Source organism: Micromys minutus, assembly GCF_963924665.1.
Source record: "Micromys minutus genome assembly, chromosome: 2".
Lineage (NCBI taxonomy): Eukaryota > Metazoa > Chordata > Mammalia > Rodentia > Muridae > Micromys > Micromys minutus.
In genome coordinates this window covers 38112021-38131040 of record NC_137971.1, presented here as the reverse complement: position 1 = coordinate 38131040, position 19020 = coordinate 38112021, and the positions used below count along the sequence as shown (strand labels likewise).

Genomic DNA, 19020 nt, shown 5'->3' with positions numbered 1-19020 from the left:
CTTCATTACGACTACCTTACCCCGACAAATGGACAGGACATTTCTCTCAGTAAATTGCTGTGATAAGTAAGAAGACCCTAAATGAAAAGAGATGACACTGAAAATGGCTGGCAAATGGTAGCAGTTATTTTTATTATTTACTAGTTTAGGGAAATAAATCCCCAAGATCCTAGGACCAATGAACCAAACTAAGTCTCAAATACATGACTTGATTGTAGCAATATAGTCCCGAAATAGGTTTTGTAAAAAAAATACATTATGCACCGGGTAACCCACTTGCTGTGCAGGGGGCAGTTAGTTTTGGAGCATGGGACAGCACCCCTCCCCTACACTACCCCTACAATATTACAAATACACAATCTAGAAATAAGGTTTCTGTGTCCCAGTCAAGGCCAACCCTAAGGTACCTAGGAGAAAGGTCTGGGATTCTTAAATAAATACCCGAAGTGAAGGGCCCTACGTGCATAATTGCCGCTAAGGTAGCCCTTATGTATTAAGGTCGGCAGGGACTTTGTGCCCAGATCCCGCGGAGAGGCCAGCAGAGAGCTTCTTCTGTTCGTGCTCTGGGCAGGTACCCAGCACCTTGCCCTTGCCTGGGGTCCAGTTTGTTTGTCCCCTTGCTTCATCTCATCAGGCTTGTCCCGGTTCTCCGCGCTTCACTGGAATAGTAAATTTCCAGAGGTTTCTATAGGCGGGTCTAACAGTTCAGAACGGCGGCGCGGGGCTGGGGCTGGGGTTGGTGGGCGGTCCTAGCTCAGAGCCAGCAGCGCACCGCGACCTTGGGCGGTGGCACAGGCGGAGCTGCGGCGACACCCGGAACCCTGCCAGCCTCCTCCCGGCCGCGCCTTCCCGTCCCGCGGGGAGGGGACCCCAGCGGAGTTGAGGACGAAACGTGAGAACTGGGCTGGCGAGGGAGGCTGAGGGCGGACAATAGGGTTAAAAATAGACGCGCTCTCTCCGCTGACAGCCGCAGCAGCTCCACCCAGGGCCCCGCGGGCCGGAGGGTGACTTGGCTACGGTGACCGCAACCTCCGGGCTCGCCCCGCCCCCAAGCGCGGCCCCGCCCCTAGCTGGTGCCTGCAGGCCAGGGGCGGGGCCTTGTTCCTCGACGTCATCGCGCTGCGGGCGTGCCGACCGGGTTTTCGCTGACGCACAGGCCCCGCCTCCGCCGCCCTTTCCCTCAGATCCCGAGCGCCGGTCAGAGCTAGAGCGTCAGTCGTCCGGATCGCGGAGCCGTGTGTGTCGAGTCAGCCGTTCGCTCGCTACCCGGAGTCGCGCAGCTTCCCTGGCGAACGCGGAAGCCCGAGGAGCGCCGTCCTCCGGCCCTGTCGGCGCTCAGGCCTCTCCGCGCGCCTCCTCGCTCGGCCGGGACGTCGCTGTGGAGGCGTGAGGCGCCGGCGGCCGAGCGACTGGAGCGTCGGTAGCCCGCGGCCTGCGGTTCTTCTCCTCCCCCGCCGCCCTCCTACCCGAGCCGCGGCCGCCTCGGCGCTTCTGCACGAACAAAGGAGGCCCCCGCGGCGCCGGCGCAGCTCCGCCTGCGGCCCGATCCACCCCGGCCCGCGGCGGCCGCTAGCCAGCCCTTCCCGGAGGCCTCAACCCGGCCCACCGCCTGGCGTCGCGCGCCAGCTCGCCTAGTGCATCCGGGCCCCGCAAGGTAAGTGGCGCGAGCCGGGACGGCGCGGGGGCGGGAGCACGCCCGATCAGCGAGCACAAAGACGGGCCCGGCTCGGCCAGCGGGCCGGCCGGGACAATGCCCGGCGTGCCGTGGCGCCAGGCGCCGGCCAGCCGGCCGGCCAGACAATGGCTGAGGCGGCTGCTGCCGCGCCCGGCTCCCTGCACAGCCGAGTTGTTCCGGCGAGGGACCGCCGAGTGCATGACTCAGTGGTTTTTGGAGCAGGCCTTACCGGGCTTCCCCGGAGCGCGGCCTGCGCTGCGAGGGGGATGGGGGTGCCTCTGGGTCCCGAACTCGGTCGAAATCGCTGGAACCGGGACTCACGGCTCTTCTCCCTGAGGGTTTTTAGTTTTTCCAATGCGGTTAAGCTTCTCCCTCAAAATCCTTTTCGTGGAAGCAAGTCGAGCGCCTCTCCCTTTGTTTCCTACGAGAACATTTGTGAACTTGACATTTTGCTTGCTTTCCATGCACTCCGTGTAGTTGTATTTTGAGGGAAGATATTATAAGTTACCTGTCGACTGAAGCTGCCTAGGAATATTACCTGAGATAATTAGAAGAAAATAATATATAGGTCAGAGCCTCCCCTTCTTAAAACGGGTATTTAGCAATCAAGGGAATAGTAAGATAAAAATGAATTTTATCTTTTCATTTTGATTTTTTTAAGGTGAGATTTCATTCTCTACTGCTGAACATATTTTAACTTTTACCTTTCAAGTTTGTTTTTAAAGTGTCATCCCCCAAGTGATTTATTTCTTTTAGTTGTCCCAATTTTTTTGTGCCTGGGACCGGCATTAAATATGGAAAGGAGCTTTAAAACAACAACAAGAAAAAAAAAACCTACTTGGCAGAGGTGACTTGAGACCTGGAGACTAAGTACTTGACCAAGGTCAGGCTTAGTGACACATTACAGCTTAGAATTCGGGTCTGACCTCGAGGTTAGGAAGTGATATTGCAATTTTTAAATATTATGTGTACCTGAAGCAGCTATTCAATACTTCAAAAGAAAAACTCTTGAGTTGGAAAATAGGTTTTAGCTCAGTTTTGTTTTTAGCTTTGAGTTAAAAAAAGCCGTGAACTTAAACATTCTAGCTGTGCTGGAAGGAATTGTGGATGAATACTAAGTTTCTAACAACTTGCATTCCCCCCCCCCCAGAATATAAGGGAAATACAGTATATGTAAACTAACAAGCCCTCTGTAGTTGTCATTAAACGGAAGGAGTATTTGTGCTTCCGTGTGCTTTCTCCACTGTGCCTACACTCCCCTTCCCCCACCTTTAATAACCACATTTTACTTTATGATTTATTCTGCTTGGGTATTGAGGATTAAAGGTGAGGCTGTTCTCTGATCCTACATTAGAAAAACCTGAGTCCTCAATTGCATTTTATTTTGTTATGTGAGATATATGAATGCTGCATCGTTAGTTCTTGGGGTTGTGTAGGAGTTGGCAGGCTCTGAGATATAAATAGAAGCTGATTTCAGAGGCCCCTGTTGACTAGGCTTTATGTGAGAGCCTCCATCCAGCTCAGCTTGTCACATTGCAGCCTTGTGACAGGCTGAAGCGCCCTCCCATGTGATCTAAGCTTAGGAGAAATATTAAAGCAAGCTGTGCACATGTGATGGCATTTAAAATCTGACTTACTAGAAAGGGGAAGCCGGATAAAAAACTGTCTTGGTTTTGGTCTTAAGATTTGAGTAGTGTTTTCTTAAGATAAGATCCTTACCTACCTGGGGAAGGCCTTGCATGGGATATTCTTCATTAACATAAGGAAGAAAAGAGCTTTCTTATTAAGAGAAGTTGATCTGATCTGTTGTTGATCTTAGAATTTCCCTCTATACTTTTAAAGAATACCTAGTGTCCCTGGAAGTTTAGTGTAGTAAATGAGATTAGCATAGTTCCTAAAGTAGGCTAAAAAAGGCCCAACTTTTTGCATAGGCTAAGGGTCAGTACACTGCATGGTGAAAATAAAGATGCATAATTTATTATTTCAATTTTTTCAGTGCTTATGTTACACTCAACATTTTAAAACCTCAGCTAAAAGTGTTTATTAAACTGCACAAGTAATCTTGGAATATTTACACTGCCCTGCTCTGAAATGAGTCAGCTAAATTCCACTCACTATTTAAAGAGACAGTGTCAACTAAATTACTACTATTGTTCTAAACTGTGGCTTTTAATTACTACATACAAGCTTGATTTATTCAGTAAGGTGCTCTTGTGCTTTAAAAAAAAAAAAAAAAAAAAAAAAAAGATTGTTGTCCTTTAACTGTTTAAGACCAGGTATTCACTGTCAGGATTCTGTCTTAGATTGGCTAGTTCCCTTCCTTCATTTTTTGATTTTGGTAAAGAGTTAATAGGGTGTGTTGTACTGTGTACTGTGTTGGGGGAAAAATGGGTGGCCACAATTTCTTTTTAACCAAATACTGTTATATTTTTACCAAATTCTTTTTAAAGATAAATTTTCCCTAATGTGTATTTTTTCTTATACAGTGGGAAGCTTAGTAAATTTAGCTCATTTTATGCTAATGTAAACAACTTGGAAAAGTCAAGGTATAGGTGCTATATTAAGTTTTCTGGTAGCCTAACATTAAATATTAACCATGACCAAAGATTATGTTTTTATATTAACTTTGGGCTTAGAAAAATTTGGGGCTGTTAATTTCTTTTCAGGTTTCTAGATACAAAGGTTACAAGTGGCTGTCTCTGGAAGTTTTACTTGCTGGGGCCCAAGTGTGTCTTTAAAACAGGTTCAGGGTGTGGTTTTTTAAAAGCTGTAGATGGGGCCATAAAGATGGCTCAGCTGTTTAAAAAAAAGTGCCTGATCTTGTAAGAGGACCTAGGTTCAGTTCCCAGCACTCACGTGGTTGCTTATGAAGCTGTTAATTGGAACTCTTTCCAGTTGCAGGGAGTTGAGCATCATACATACTTAAGGTAAATATTTACACCATAAAATAATCTTTACTTAAAAGCTCTAAGGCTAAAACCAGAGAACTACCTTGAAACCACCCCCCTAAAAAAATTCAAAAGGTGATTAGATTAGCTGGATTATTGTGGGGATGATTTTTGTTTTGTTTTGTATTCTTCCCTATTTTGTGTGTAGCTCATTGAAGTAACTAACCATCATTTAAATGGCCTGTAGTACAAGAGCAGAAAGTAAAAATGTTTTCAAAATTGACTCAGACAACCGGGAAAACTGGCAAGCTGACATTCTCAGAAGCTAAAATTAAATAGTAACAGATAAAATCATTCATTTTACTGTTAATGGTATAGTTTCTTCCTCTAACAATTCTTTAACTCTCAGTGTTTTAAAGTCAGTAAGGTATCTGCTTAATTAGCACAATTTTTGTTTTTGTTAATAACAGATTTGGTGTCTAGAAATAGCAAAGATATAGTGGTGATTGTATTTATATTTATTTTTGTCACCTGCTAATTTCTTAAATTCTGTTTTGTTTATAGCAGAAAAATATGGCTCAGGAGACTAACCAGACCCCAGGGCCCATGCTGTGTAGTACAGGATGTGGCTTTTATGGGAATCCTAGGACAAATGGAATGTGTTCTGTTTGCTACAAAGAACATCTTCAGAGACAGCAGAATAGCGGCAGAATGAGCCCAATGGGTAAGTTGTTTCCAAGAAAAAAACACTTGAACTGGTGGAGAGAAAAATCTAAGAATCAAGAGAATGTCGAAAACTCAAGGAGAGAATGCCTGACTGACAAGAACTTAATATTAAGACAACAGCCCAAGTGCTTGATGTGACCGTGACCACCTCAGGAACCAATGACTATTCTGCAGACTTCTTACACCATCGTTTTCTTTTTTGAAGTTTTGTTTTATACATGTGTTTTTGGGATATGACTTTTTCTTTTTTTTTTTCTTTTTTTTTTTTTTGTTTTTTGTCTGAATGTCAAGTATAGGATTGCAGTGCAGTGAAGGTGCTTAGATCGCTAAATTAAATGCAAGTATTGATGCTTACTAAGTCTTTACTAAGTGGGTTTTTGTAGTGCTGATTTGTTTCTAACAGTGTTCTCTTTTTAAATAGGGACAGCTAGTGGTTCCAACAGTCCTACCTCAGATTCTGCATCTGTACAGCGAGCAGATTCTAGTTTAAACAACTGTGAAGGTGCTGCTGGCAGCACATCTGAAAAATCAAGGTAAGAGTGAGCATTTCTGAGTTTCTCTAATAGAAAATCAAGATGTCTTTTGCTATACATATAATAATCAAGGTGGTTGTGTCAGGTGGCCGTGGCTTTGCCTACAATGAGCACTAAAGGATTCCATCATCTGTTAATATCTGGCTCTTGGATGGTTAAATAAAGGTGTATATGACTACATACTCCATAAACCCTTCAAGGACACTGTTAAAAGTGTGTTCTTTCTGAAATTGAGGATTAGGGATTTTAAAGAGTAAGACTATTGCAGTGCCTCACAAGGTGTGTTTCAACACAGCTGCTCCTTTTGTCCTTAAAATATAGGCACAGTTAGAACACTTTCTAGATATACAGTGTGATACATTACAAATATGCAGCCATAACTTGATGAGCCATTTATCAAATTACTTTCTTTATTCTTTCTTATGCTGAGCAACCAATATCTTTTCCAAATTTAAGTTAATCTGGTGCCATTTGATCATGTTCGAAATAACACATAATTTAAAGTTGAATTGACAACTTATCTCAAAATAGTACCCTTAACATCTTTAAAAATAATTGTTTGCTTGAACTCAAATAGAAATGTGCCTGTGGCTGCCTTGCCTGTAACTCAACAAATGACAGAAATGAGCATTTCAAGAGAGGACAAAATAACTTCCCCGAAAACAGAGGTGTCAGAGCCAGGTATGCTTTTTAAGTTTAATACTAGTTCAGTTCTGAATTTTTGCAATATTGAGAAAGAATTGAGTTGGTGATGGGATTCTCTCCTTTCCATCGAAGGACCACAGGGAGAGGTATAAAGTATAGGCCAAACAAATAAATAGCATCAGAAAATTTAAATTAGTATTTTCACCCTCTTCTGCTCATCCCTTCATTACCCTTATTCTTAAAAACAAATCAAGTAGTCTGGAAAGTTCGTGGAAAAAATTAATGACTTTAAATTTTTAGGCCATGGGGATTTTTATAGAAACTATTCAGTCTCAGCCCTCTAAAGAATAAAGTAAAAAAGCATATTGAATGCTGAGAGTTGTAAGAGTGTGGGACCCTTATCACCTGTGTTGTGAGGCTTTAAAGGTGTGGAAGGGTTTTGTAGTTCTTGTTTTCAATGGGCAGTAGCTTTGTAGCTATTTTTATAGCACAAGCAGAAGTTCCCTAATGTTACAAGAAGACTCAGTTGTTCTTCACATGATCTACTCTAATTGGTTTTATCTTGTTTTTTGTGGAGAAGATATAGTAAAGTGGAAAACCACAGGAAAAATGTTGGGATTTTAGTATGACTTGAAAAACCTTTACTGATGTGCAAGAAGGTTTTTTTTGTTTGTTTTTTGTTTTCCTGTACTATATCAATTTCATAAAGCCAAGATTATTTGGTCATAAAATGGCAAGTGAATCTGTATTTAAAATGAGTTCTACTTTGAAAAGAACTGACCAAAATGTTTGTTTTTTACACACACACACACACACACACACACACACTACTTGAAAGTAGATCAGCTAATAATCTGAATTTATTGCTACTTAATGTAAATCTGTGGTTTCCTGTTTGTTTTTCCTCTATTTTTCTATCCTCCTCTTGTATTTCTGAGGATCTTATTATTAATGTTTTAGGTGTGGGCAAAGAAATGGCTAATAATGTACAGAATTCCCAAGTATTCTCATACTTTAGGAAAAATTATTTTAAGGCCTAGTAGCTTAGGAAAAAGTAGGTGGAATATTTTTGTTGGTCTACTACTAGGGTCTTGATCCTATTGTGTAAATTGCTAATATACTTTGAGAAGTTGACATTAAAGCAATCTGCTTGTCCTAGAAATTTGATCATATTGGAATTGGCGTATTGGTTAGACAGTAGTTTTAGCATTGTATATGCCTAAATTTGCTATTCTTAGTTTTTGGATTTCAGTTAGGTTTAATATAAACAGTCACAGTTAAGTTTATAAGCAAATACAGTTGGTAGTAATGATGCCGCTTTAATACAGCAGTGCAGTTTTTCATTGTGAGGACAAATCTTATTAGAAATTAAGAAAAGGTTGCGGGGCTGTGGCTTTTTATGTCTCTAGGTTAGTCAAAACAAAAAGCAATAAGAGTTGGTCTTTTTTTAAAAGTCCTGTTCTGAATCCCAGTTTGGTTACTTGTAATCCCAGCACACTTAAGGATTACACAGATTGGTGGCTTCCAGTTCAAGGACAGCCTGGGCTACAGGATAGGACCGTGTATCAAAGCAGCAAAAACAAATCCTGTCTTCCTGAAAATTACTTACTAGTTGAAAATTAATACTTCACAAACATATCTAGTATGTTTGATATTTGTTTAAATTTTTAGAACGCAGCTGGTTGCTTATGTGTTTAAAGGTATTTCTTAAAACTTGGTTTTTTTTACCAGAAGTATATACTAGTATAGTAATTGTCAGGAAATATATGTAAGAGAGGCTGCCTAAACATACATTCTGAATCTTAGCTGTTTCTCTTATTCTCTTTAAGCTTTAATTATCAGCTGGTGATTTCCAGACAAACTTCTAATTTATAACCTTGTTTTTCAGTTGTCACTCAGCCCAGTCCATCAGTTTCTCAGCCCAGTTCTTCTCAAAGTGAAGAAAAAGCTCCTGAGTTGCCCAAACCAAAGAAGAACAGATGTTTTATGTGTAGAAAGAAAGTTGGCCTTACAGGTATTAACACATAATTCATATCTTAAAAGAGTCACAAAAGGAGCCATTGCTTTTAAACATTAAATTATTCTAAGGTTTCCAGAAAGGGTGGGCCAATGGGTTAAAACATTGGGTTTACTTTTCATCTATTTGAAATGTTGGCCTAGTTGTGTAATTATCATTAACCTCAGGCCTTCTGAATTATTTTTTTTTAATTTGGACTTTCTTTTTTGATTTCTTCCTTTGGTACTCAGAGAGTAGATAGCTGAGCTAACAGCAGTGAACACCTATTGGAAGCAAGAATTAGATAGTCTAGGTATTGACACAGAATTTTAGCTGATCATGTAGCTTTTTTCACTTGAGATGCTCCTGTATGGTATGGTAAGGCTGGGTTTTGAATTCAAGTTGTCCTAATTTTAGAACCTACATGAATTTTATCCTACTGTCAGGAACTATTTTTCATAAAGCATTGAAAATAAGTTTCTTTTCTATACAGTGACTTGACTGCTTTTCCCTTCAAGTTGCCAAATGATTTCTTTTGTCTGTGCAGGATTTGACTGCCGATGTGGAAATTTGTTTTGTGGACTTCATCGTTACTCTGACAAGCACAACTGCCCATATGATTACAAAGCAGAAGCTGCAGCAAAAATCAGAAAAGAAAATCCAGTTGTAGTGGCTGAAAAAATCCAGAGAATATAAAATTACTACATGTGAAGAGACTGAAACTTTGTTTTTATTTTAATATATCTTAGGAAAACATTAAAGAGCAGATGCATGGCCATTTTCCTTTGATGTTCTCCAGAGTTTTGCTTTATACTTGTCTGTCATATAATTGATATTTTAGGATGTTTGGGTGTTTGTTACAGGCAGAATTGGATAGATACAGCCCTACAAATGTATATGCCCTCCCCTCAATAAAATTGGACAAAAAATATGCACAGCAAATTGAAATACACATATACTAGGAACAAAATTTAGTTCCATGTGCCAAACTAAATGAATGAAATCTCTGCATGTTTGCAGCATATCTGCCTTTTGGGAATGTACTCAAGGTATAATCTTTGGCTAGTGTTATGTGCCTGTACTTTAAAAAAAAATGGTACACCAGAAAAGGACTGGCAGTCTACTACCATAGTCAAACTTCACCTTAATTTCGACATGACTTTTGGAAGCAGGAAGAAAGCTACAAAACCAGTATTTGGTGCCATGTATAAGCCTGGGTTATATTGGTCTTCTTACTAAAAGCTGTCAATTAGGACATTCTGCGAAAGGTAAAACTCAACTGGTTCTAAGCAAAACCAACAAGTCAACAGCAGGGTGCCTGAGATAATCTTTGAAGCTTATTGTGCTGGCCTGCACCAGAAGATATCTGCATTCTCATTTCTCAAATTGTAGCACAGAACTGCACTAGGATTTGTTTACAAGAAGAAATTAAACTCTACGTTTGGTTTTCACATATAGCAGCTCTGTTAAATAACATGCATCTGAATTTTAAGTTGCAAAGGTATCTGAACAGTTAATTTTTCATGTGCATCTTTTGTTGAATGTTTTGGTTCAAGAAAGAATGTTTAAAGCTTTTTAAAGACTTCAGTTCTTAATGTAACTGTACCCTTCTGCATGGAAAATCATAACCAACATGGCTGCAGTAGACTTCTTTAGTGGTACCCAGCACCACTTGCAGAGGGCTGCTTTATCATACTGTATTTGGGTGTAGGACTCTAGTGTTCTTGGGTGTATTGCATGGGCTGCATTATCTACAGCATTGTACAATAACAACTAGAAAAGGCAGTATACTTCACTGATGCTTGTCTGGTAATATCACTTCTGTGTTATAATGGAAGGTTTTTTGTGATGTATGAAACTTGTGTTTTTTATATATAAATGAGTATAGTTAGATTAGTGTTGTGGTAATGCCTGTTTTCATCTGTAAATAGTTAAGTATGTACACAAGGCACTACTTCTGATTTATTGCAGTGTTCAGTCCTAGTTTTTCTTTATTAAAAAACATTCAGTTTTGCTTCAATTTTATGTACCTTAGTTCTAAGTTAGATTTGCAGATGTGTACAGATAGTTCATATTTATGTATTGCACATAATCATGCTATTCAGCATTGATGCTATATTGTATTATGTAAATAATAAAAGCAGTGTACAGAGGGAAACTTCTTGTTCATTGGGTTTTTAAGCCTTGGACATCTAAACAAAAGTTCTTACATATTTATTAATTACATGTAGCATTGTGTTATCATTTTGAATGATCATTCTTGAATTCAGTCATGTGAATACCATGAATCTTTCTCAGGTGTGGCATATGACAGGAAGATTTTGAAGAGTGAGGTAGGCACCATTAATATGAAGTCCTCAGCTTTGAGAAAGAAATGAAATTTTAAGTAATTGGTTCTCCCTCCCTTATGCTGTGGTTTTTTTTTTTTTTGTTTGTTTGTTTTTTTTTCTGGTTAAGCCATCCTGAATGAAAATGTAGTTGGTTTTAAATAGAAAACAGTTGCTTTATTCTGTATGGGTTTGGATCTCATGTAGAGAGGAGAAAACCTAATAATGCATGTGTTATGCTTAGATAACATTAAATGCTCCAGACCAACTGAAGAGTAGAACAACCATTTATTATCAGAGATGACTTTAGAACAGAAATAAGGTGATTCATGTCCACTTAAGATACACTTAAATGAAGTGTAATTGTTTTACAAAAGTGTAATAGTCCTCCCTCAGTCTGTGGCGTATTGCATTGGTTGAGAATGAGGCATTTTAAAAGATAACTTACTGTTTTTAAAATGAGAACTCTTCACAGGTGTCAACTGCTTCGATGCTTTGCCATTTGTTTGTTGGACTAAACCAGTTCTCTTACATGTTAAAGAAAGTGCTCTTCTCAGTGCCATGTGGGAGTTAAAATTTACATGGCCATATGGGTAGATCCTTGCTCAGTGTGTGAAAGCTTCAGTAGCAAGATATTACAATAGTCAGTGATTACATTTTGGGGCAGAGTGATGTTGGGGGTCTTAACCCTAGTTTACAATGTTAACATGTTACTTGTAATCCTTAACTTTCAGCATGCTAAGATTATAGGAATGAGCTCTTGACCACATACACAGGACATTGAAGATGAGAATTTAAATAATTTGTTGGGAACATTAACCAGGGAGAATAACTTCAGTGTGCAAAGCACCAAGGAAGATTTGAGCTCTTCCAAGACTCTTAGACTCACAAAGTGTGTTTCATTCTAGACTGATTTAGCTGCTATGCACATTGAAATTGGTATGTAAAAAAGCATGTAATCTAGTGGACCGTCTGTAAAGCTTGGGCTTCTAACCCAGTGAATGGTTAGGAAAACTAGGCTGGTTATGTTTTGTAGTGCTAAGGATTTGGTATGGGCTATCATTGGGGCAAGTTACTTCATACCACACTGCCCTGCTTCATCTGTTAGGATGATAATGCCTAATTCACGAATGTCAAAGCACTTTAAAAATGGTTCCTGCCACAATAATACTTGCTGTTTAATTTCTCAAGATGACCTTTAAAACTCGAAGGAAACAATGAGTTTGGCATAAAGCTACCTTAGAGGCTTTGTTTTTTGGATTTGAAACTGGCTTTGTACCCCAGGCTGGTGCTGAACTGGTAGTAATTTTGTCAGTAGTCTTGGGACTGCAAGTGTGTACCACCATGCCTGGCAGATGGGATGATTTTGTTTGAGACTAACTGCCAACTGTAAATCACCTTGTAGCCAGACTGATCTTAGACTCCTGCATCAGCAGTCCCAAGTGCTGAGTTACAGATGTGAGCTGTCATGCCTCACTTAAGTGATTAGAGGTGTTCTTCAGAGTTAGGTTTTCTTGAAAGATGTCTGCATTAAAGTTTCTGTTATCCCGGAATGGGAAAATACCTAATAAGATACCAAAATAGGTCTGGCTTTGTTTTTATACATGTTTGAAGTCCTAGCTTGTCTCATACCCACCACATGAAATGTGCATTTTAGTTCCTTATTTTCTGTAAATACCTGGTTATGTACAAATCCATTTATTGTGTATCTTCATTTGAGATAATTAAAGTGTGTGCCATCTGTGGTATTAGGCCTTAGCTTTGGAGAGGGTTGGTTAGAATAGATACATTGTATACCTAAGGGTTGGGAGAGATAACTCAGCAGCTGAATGTGCTTGGTGCTCTTCCTTAGGAACTCCCAATACTTAAGGGAACATTCTACCTTTGTGGGCACTACAAGTGTTGCCACAATGGCTAGCCTGGGTTTAATCCTGAAGGCCTAGAGAACTTCTCCATTGACTTGTATGCAAACACCCCCACACAATAGGAAAACTAAAACTGCAGAGTCCTGTTTTTATATTCCTTACATTTCCGCCCAAGTAAAAATGAGTTTTGTAGAATAAATGTAAATCCATTTAGATCACAGTAGCCAAGTGCTTCTTTCCTTTTAGTAGAGATTCATTCTTTGCATAAGTGTGGGGCAGACTCCATATATAACCATGGTTCTCCTGTAATTTTGCATGGAAACCAGCCTTTTAATTTTGAGGTTAAAGTTGTGAGTGCTGGGATTATAAAGGTGTGAGCCACATGAAATACTAATACCAAGCTGAAGTAAATTAAGGTTACTTTTAAGTAAATTGATACTCTTGAATATTTTTCTGCATAAATATATATGAATATATTTTTGTCAGTACTTGATGTTTTTTTTAAAGGTTTGATAGTATGTATTAAAATCTTACTATTTACAAAGATCAAAAAAGTTTATGTAAAACAAAACGTAACATGGAAATAGTCAAAGTTTTTTGGTGTGTAAAGACTAAACATGATTTTTAACTACCAAAAATTGCCACAAGGCTATCTTCTTAGCTCTTGAGTTATTAATGATTTAACTCTTGAGTATTTCTACTGATTTTGTTTGCAATTGTCACAGAAATGTCTAGATTGTAGCTTGGCATCTAGGGTTTTGCACTTCTAATCCCAGCTCTCCAGAGTCTGAGGATTAATAGCAAGTTTTAGGCCAGGGTGTATGAGGCCCTTTAGGTTTCAGAGTTACTTGTATCTAGGATGGTGAAATGCACAAAGCAGTTCTGTAGTTAATTTGCTAATTTACTCAAATGAATAGGAAGTCTTCCCAGTAGATTTGCAAAGTTGAGTCAAGGACAGAAACTATTAACAAAAGACTTCATACAAGCAGTCTAAGTGAGCATATGTGTCAGTACTGGAGTGAACACTTGTGTCTAAATAAGCAGCCTGTGTAAAACCCATGGCAAATTTAAGTTCACTGGCTTTTATTGCACGCTTGTGTTTTCTTGTCCCTCCATCACTAACAAGTAGATGATAGTGCTTGAGGCTTCCTGTTGTGTCACTTCTTTCTACTCTTAGGAAAGCCCTAGGTTTTGTTTTTGTCTTTAATCCTGTGTCCACACCTATGGGAAAAGTACTTCATCAGACTGGTATTTCTCAAGGAAGCCCCACCTTGGACTTAAGGCATATATCTAGTATAACTGCATAGTACTAAATGGCTTCTAACATAGGCTTTGGAGTTGTTACTGTAAAGCTATTCTGCAGTTAAAAAAAAACATATTAAAGAATGGATAGTCTGCCAATTCATCAGTTGTTGGCCATTTGTGTTACACATCATACGGACTGGGAAAAGTTACTTCCTCTTTTGCACCTTAGTGTCATCATCTATATAGATTAAATGATGATGTGGGTAATGGTTGAGTAGCAAACACTATTAAATGTAGATAAAGTTTTCACTTTCTCTTTTTAAAGTTTTCTTTTATATATATTTGTCTGTGTTTCTGTGTGTGTGTGTGTGTGTGTGTTATGTTCAAGTGCACTCAGAGGCCAGAAGAGGGGGTTGAATCTCACGAACCAGGTTCACAGGTCATGAGTCATCTCTTACTGGTGCTGGGAGCCAAACATGGGTCTTCTGGAAGAACTGAAAGTATTAACTACTGAGCCATCATCCTTTATCACCACCAACCCCCAAAATAACAAAGTCCCCCAAAACCAAAAAATACAGGGTCTTACTGTTTAGCTGAGGCTGACTTCAAACTCACAGTCCACCAGCTTCAACCTTGCCAGTGGTGGTATTAAGTCATGCATACCTGACTTTTCACATTACTATAAACACAGCTAAGAACCTCTGCAAAAGGACTATTTACGGGTTGTTAGAAGGTCTGACTTGGACATTCCTTTCTACTGAACTAAAATTAATGTAGTGGAATGAAAATCCCACCACTAGGCTTTCTGCTATTCTTGCTGTTCTTAGGCTGGAGTTTATAAGTCAATGAAATTACATCCTATATTTGGTATCTGTTTCTTGTTGCTAGAATTGCATTCTATACTTGATATAATGTTTTGATGAAAAGAAATGTGTTTGAAGACTGTAGCTCTGAATGGCCTTCTGAGGATGAAACTGGAGTACTTTAAGAGGGAATTCGATGTCACACAAACCAAGGATACCAGGTTTACCTCCTTTTCAGAGATAGTAGAAGTCTAGTTCCTCTTCTCTTTGTGTCAGAGGTAACAAGAATGGATGTGTGGGTTGACGGAGAACATTCATTGATGAGACAAACATAGCTTATTTGTTGTCTAGGCCTGGTGGCACACATCCACTCTAATCCCAGCACTCTATCAGGAGAGAGAGAGACAAATGGGTCTCTATGAGGTTGAGGCCAGCCTGGTCTACACGATGAGTTCCAGTCTAGCCAAAGACTATTAAATCAGACCCTGTCTCACAAACAACAACAAAAACTCATCATCTTTTTGTTATTGGGAGATGTTTCCTCTGACTATATCAAGATGTTATTGGGCTAAGTCCTGGAACGATGGCAAATAGAGTAGAATAATACAGAGGGACCCATATTTATGATAATGGGTCAGGAGACCCTTCTCTGGATTTATTACTTCTCCCCATCTTGCAAGTGATCTTAGGAGATGTTAAAGTACATACAGAAGTAAAATATTGACAACAGGACTCTGAGTTTGCATCCATGCTGAGGTGGGACTTTGTAGTGATACGTATGTTTGCAGGATTACCCACAAACCTGTAAATAACCCTATGCCTGTGATCTATGAGGAAGCACACTAAGCTCAGTGTTCTTACCAAGTTGAAAATTGGTGAAATTATGTTTCAGTTTGATCGTGATGCCCATTAGGGTTTTTGGACTTTCAATTGTGTCTCCCCAGGAAAAGTAACACTTGCCTCTACTCATAGTGGCTGTGGTGGTTTGACTGGGAAAATGACACCCATAGGTTCATGTTTGAATGTTTGGTCCCCGGTTGGTGGAACTTTTTGGGAAAAATTAAGAAGTGTTGCCTTATTGGAGGAGGTGTGACCATGTTGGGGGTTAGGGTGTCAATGGGGGTAAACTGGCCCATCCCAGGCCCAGTCTCACTCTGTCTAACTCCATCTTGCAGATGAGATATAGGCACAAAGCTACTGTTCCAGCACGATGCTCCTCACCAGGATGGTCATGGACTAACCCTCTGAGGCTATAAGCGAGCCCCCAGCTGAATGCTTTTCTTTATAACTTGCCTTGTTCTTGGTTTTTCTTCACAGTTACTATGACAGTGCCACATACCTGAAATCCAGCACTCAAGAGGTAGAGGCAGGAAGTTTGAACCTGCATGGTCTGCATGTCAAATTCCAAGCCATCTAGGGCTACATAGAACCCCCCAAAAGCAACTCTTCCTCTTCTGGCTCCTCCTCCCCACCCCTCTCTCTCTTTCCCCTCCTCATGATCATTTTGCCTTGTCATTTTTATGATGTCTCTTTTCTATTACTCCTTCCAACACAAATCATGGTCTCACTTTGCTTGGCAAGTATTTCAAAACCAAGAATGTGTGTTTCAAATACAATCTTACACATGTGTCTCAACCTTTAAAGTCCAAACGTTTTCTTGTATTCCTAGCTGAAATTGTATGATGGGCACGATAAGTTCACCCTACACTGCTGTTTCCATGGCTGAGAGAGTAGAGAGGTACAGTCCTAGTCTAATTGGAACAGAGGTACATTATCATCATCACCCCTCTTTTGATGAATAATTCCTACTTGAACTTGCATCCCAAGCTACAAATGCAGGAGAGGTATCTTAGAATCAATCTTTGAAGCCTTTCTAATCCTTCAAATCCTTTCTAATCCTTTGATCCAAACACAAACTTGATGAGGATTGTTTGAAGTCATACTGAAGAATAGAAAGGTAGCTTAAATATTTTAATGAACTCATTTTCGAACTGAAATTCACTGATCACTGAAATCAATTGGAGAGTTAAAAATAACCACACATGCATGTGTAAGTACTCTTGAGTCTTAATTGATTCCTAGTGTATCAGAAAAAAAAAGCAATCTGAATTTTTTTTTCCACTGTTCTATATGATTTTGTAATATAGAAACACTGTTTTGAAATATGTTTATTGTCTTCAATAAATGAGACTTACACAAGAAAAAGAGAGGTGAACTTGGGCACTCATGAGGCTCACTTACTTGCATGTGGCCCCCCATGGCAGCAGTCTTAAAAAATGGGGAACCAAGAGATTCTTGGATCATGAAGATTCTGACCTCATCAAGAATGAACAAACTGATACTGGAGGGGTTAGGAGGTGGTAGAAATTACGGGAAGTAGGCTCTGGTTAAAGGAAGCAGGTCTGGGGCACCATCAAAGGATATAAAACTTTCCTCTGGTCCCTTGATTTCTCTCTTTTTATCACATGAAGTCAGAAGCTTCACTCTGTTGGGCTATCTCTACCACGAGGCTCTGCCTTGCCACAGACCCAAGAACAATGGTGCTAAGTGATCACAGACTAACACGCAGCCAAAATGAATCTTTCCTTCTTCAAACTTTTTTTTGAGGTATTTTTGTCACTATGATAGAAGTTGACAGTGGGTATACATGGTCTCGTGTACATACAAACATACTCAAGCACTTCACAAAGTGTTGACATAGGACCAAAGTCATTTTGATCTCAAACTTAAGTCTTTCTCAATACATAACTTAGACTTTGATCTGGTGGCTCTGAAAATCAACCACTCAGACCAGTGATTTTCAACCTGTGTGGGTCACAATGCCAAGGAGCCACATATCAGATTTCTTGAATATTAGATATTTATATTATGATTAATAATGTATCAAATTACAGTTATGAAGTAGCAATAAATTAATGTTATGATTGGGGGTCACCATAACATGAAGAACTGTAAGGGCCACAGCATTAGGAAGGTTGAGAACCACTGACTTAGAACCATCATTTCCTAAAGTACAATAAAATCCAACAACATCCCCCTAGCTGCATTGAAATGGAAATTTCTTATTTCTTTGGAGACTCAGTTGTGTCCATGTGATGTTTTTCTGTAAACTTTCTTATAAGAGGATGTTTTTGGTGAAGCACACATTGTAAAAGTATATTTTGCTGAGAACAGACATGTGATGTTTTTTGAAAGCTGTAGCTGTAAGTAGGTTAATGTGCTCTTCTTGCCCTTCGGCAGCAGTGCAAGTTCCTTGCTACTGCCCCAATGTTGTGGACACACACACACACACACACACACACACACACACACACACACACACACACAGGAACTTAATATGCTTTAAGCAGCTCAGTGGTGGGGCCACTGCCAAACCTCCATGCAGCTAGTATGCTCTCCCCTCTGATGTTCCTGAATTATTACTTACTAAAACCTATATTACATCCTGGCCACCCTGGCAGCCCTCCTGAACCATGATCCCTGACTCTTACATGTTGGCTTTTTCTCTGGCCTGCACTTCTCAGAACTGATCTTTCTGCTTTCCCAGCATGTTGGTTTTCCTTCCTCTCAGGTTTCCTTGTCTATGAATCCTAAAATCCTGCCTCTGTTTTCCTGCCCAGCCATTGGCTGTCCACAAATTTATTCACCAATCAGAACCAGATGGGAGCAGGGACCCTCAGCATCTTACATGTGGGATTCTTGTGCAATTTGGGAACCCAAATAAATATAAACATTACATTATACTCACAACAGAAGCTGCCTATACAAAGGACATGTGATGTTTTGCTTAAGCTGATGCTTGAGAGATCATGTGATGTTTGGAAAAGGTATACATTTAACCCAACAGAGAGGTGACAGTGCTGTGTGGTATTCGTTCACCTTGTCACCCTTTGCTGTTCATCATTTGCCATGATTAGTGGAGAGAAATGCACCAAAGAACTTCTTGTGGTGTTCTGGCAGCTTCTTGCCACTTTGGTGAACTCAGACAGAGCCTTGTGGTTTTTTCTGGATGGAACTGCCATTGCTGATTTTTGAATGGTGTTTGTTAATGGGTCAAGCTACACTTCTTGATTCCTATGAACAGAACTGGTGATATCCTGACAACCCGGATTGGATTCACACCCACCAGAACTACTTCTATACAGATCCACATCCTCCTTTGTCCTATCAACCTTTCCTTTCCACTGCCTCTTGTGGATGGTAAGCTAGAAGGTACATTAAAGCATTTAAGTACACTTATTAAAGTAGGTTTTTAAACATATACCCCAATGAGTAACCATTCATTTTACCCATTGTTCACTGGTGCCTTCTTATTTA

General features: G+C 39.9%; 1 protein-coding gene across 2 annotated transcripts; it reads left to right on the top strand.

Annotated features, from left to right (window-relative positions):
* The first annotated feature begins 1182 nt into the window (after positions 1–1182).
* ZFAND5 (zinc finger AN1-type containing 5) lies at positions 1183–10621 on the top strand. Of its 2 annotated transcripts, none has more exons than XM_080912123.1 (6): positions 1183–1654; positions 5128–5287; positions 5711–5822; positions 6400–6503; positions 8356–8481; positions 9011–10621. In XM_080912123.1, exons 2-6 carry the CDS (start codon positions 5137–5139, stop codon positions 9157–9159), a joined length of 642 nt encoding a protein of 213 aa, XP_080768249.1. In that variant the 5' UTR covers positions 1183–1654; positions 5128–5136; the 3' UTR covers positions 9160–10621. The 2 variants fall into 2 exon arrangements, with proteins under 2 accessions (XP_080768249.1, XP_080768250.1); XM_080912124.1 differs by having other exon boundaries at positions 1185–1654; positions 5131–5287.
* Positions 10622–19020: the final 8399 nt, after the last annotated feature.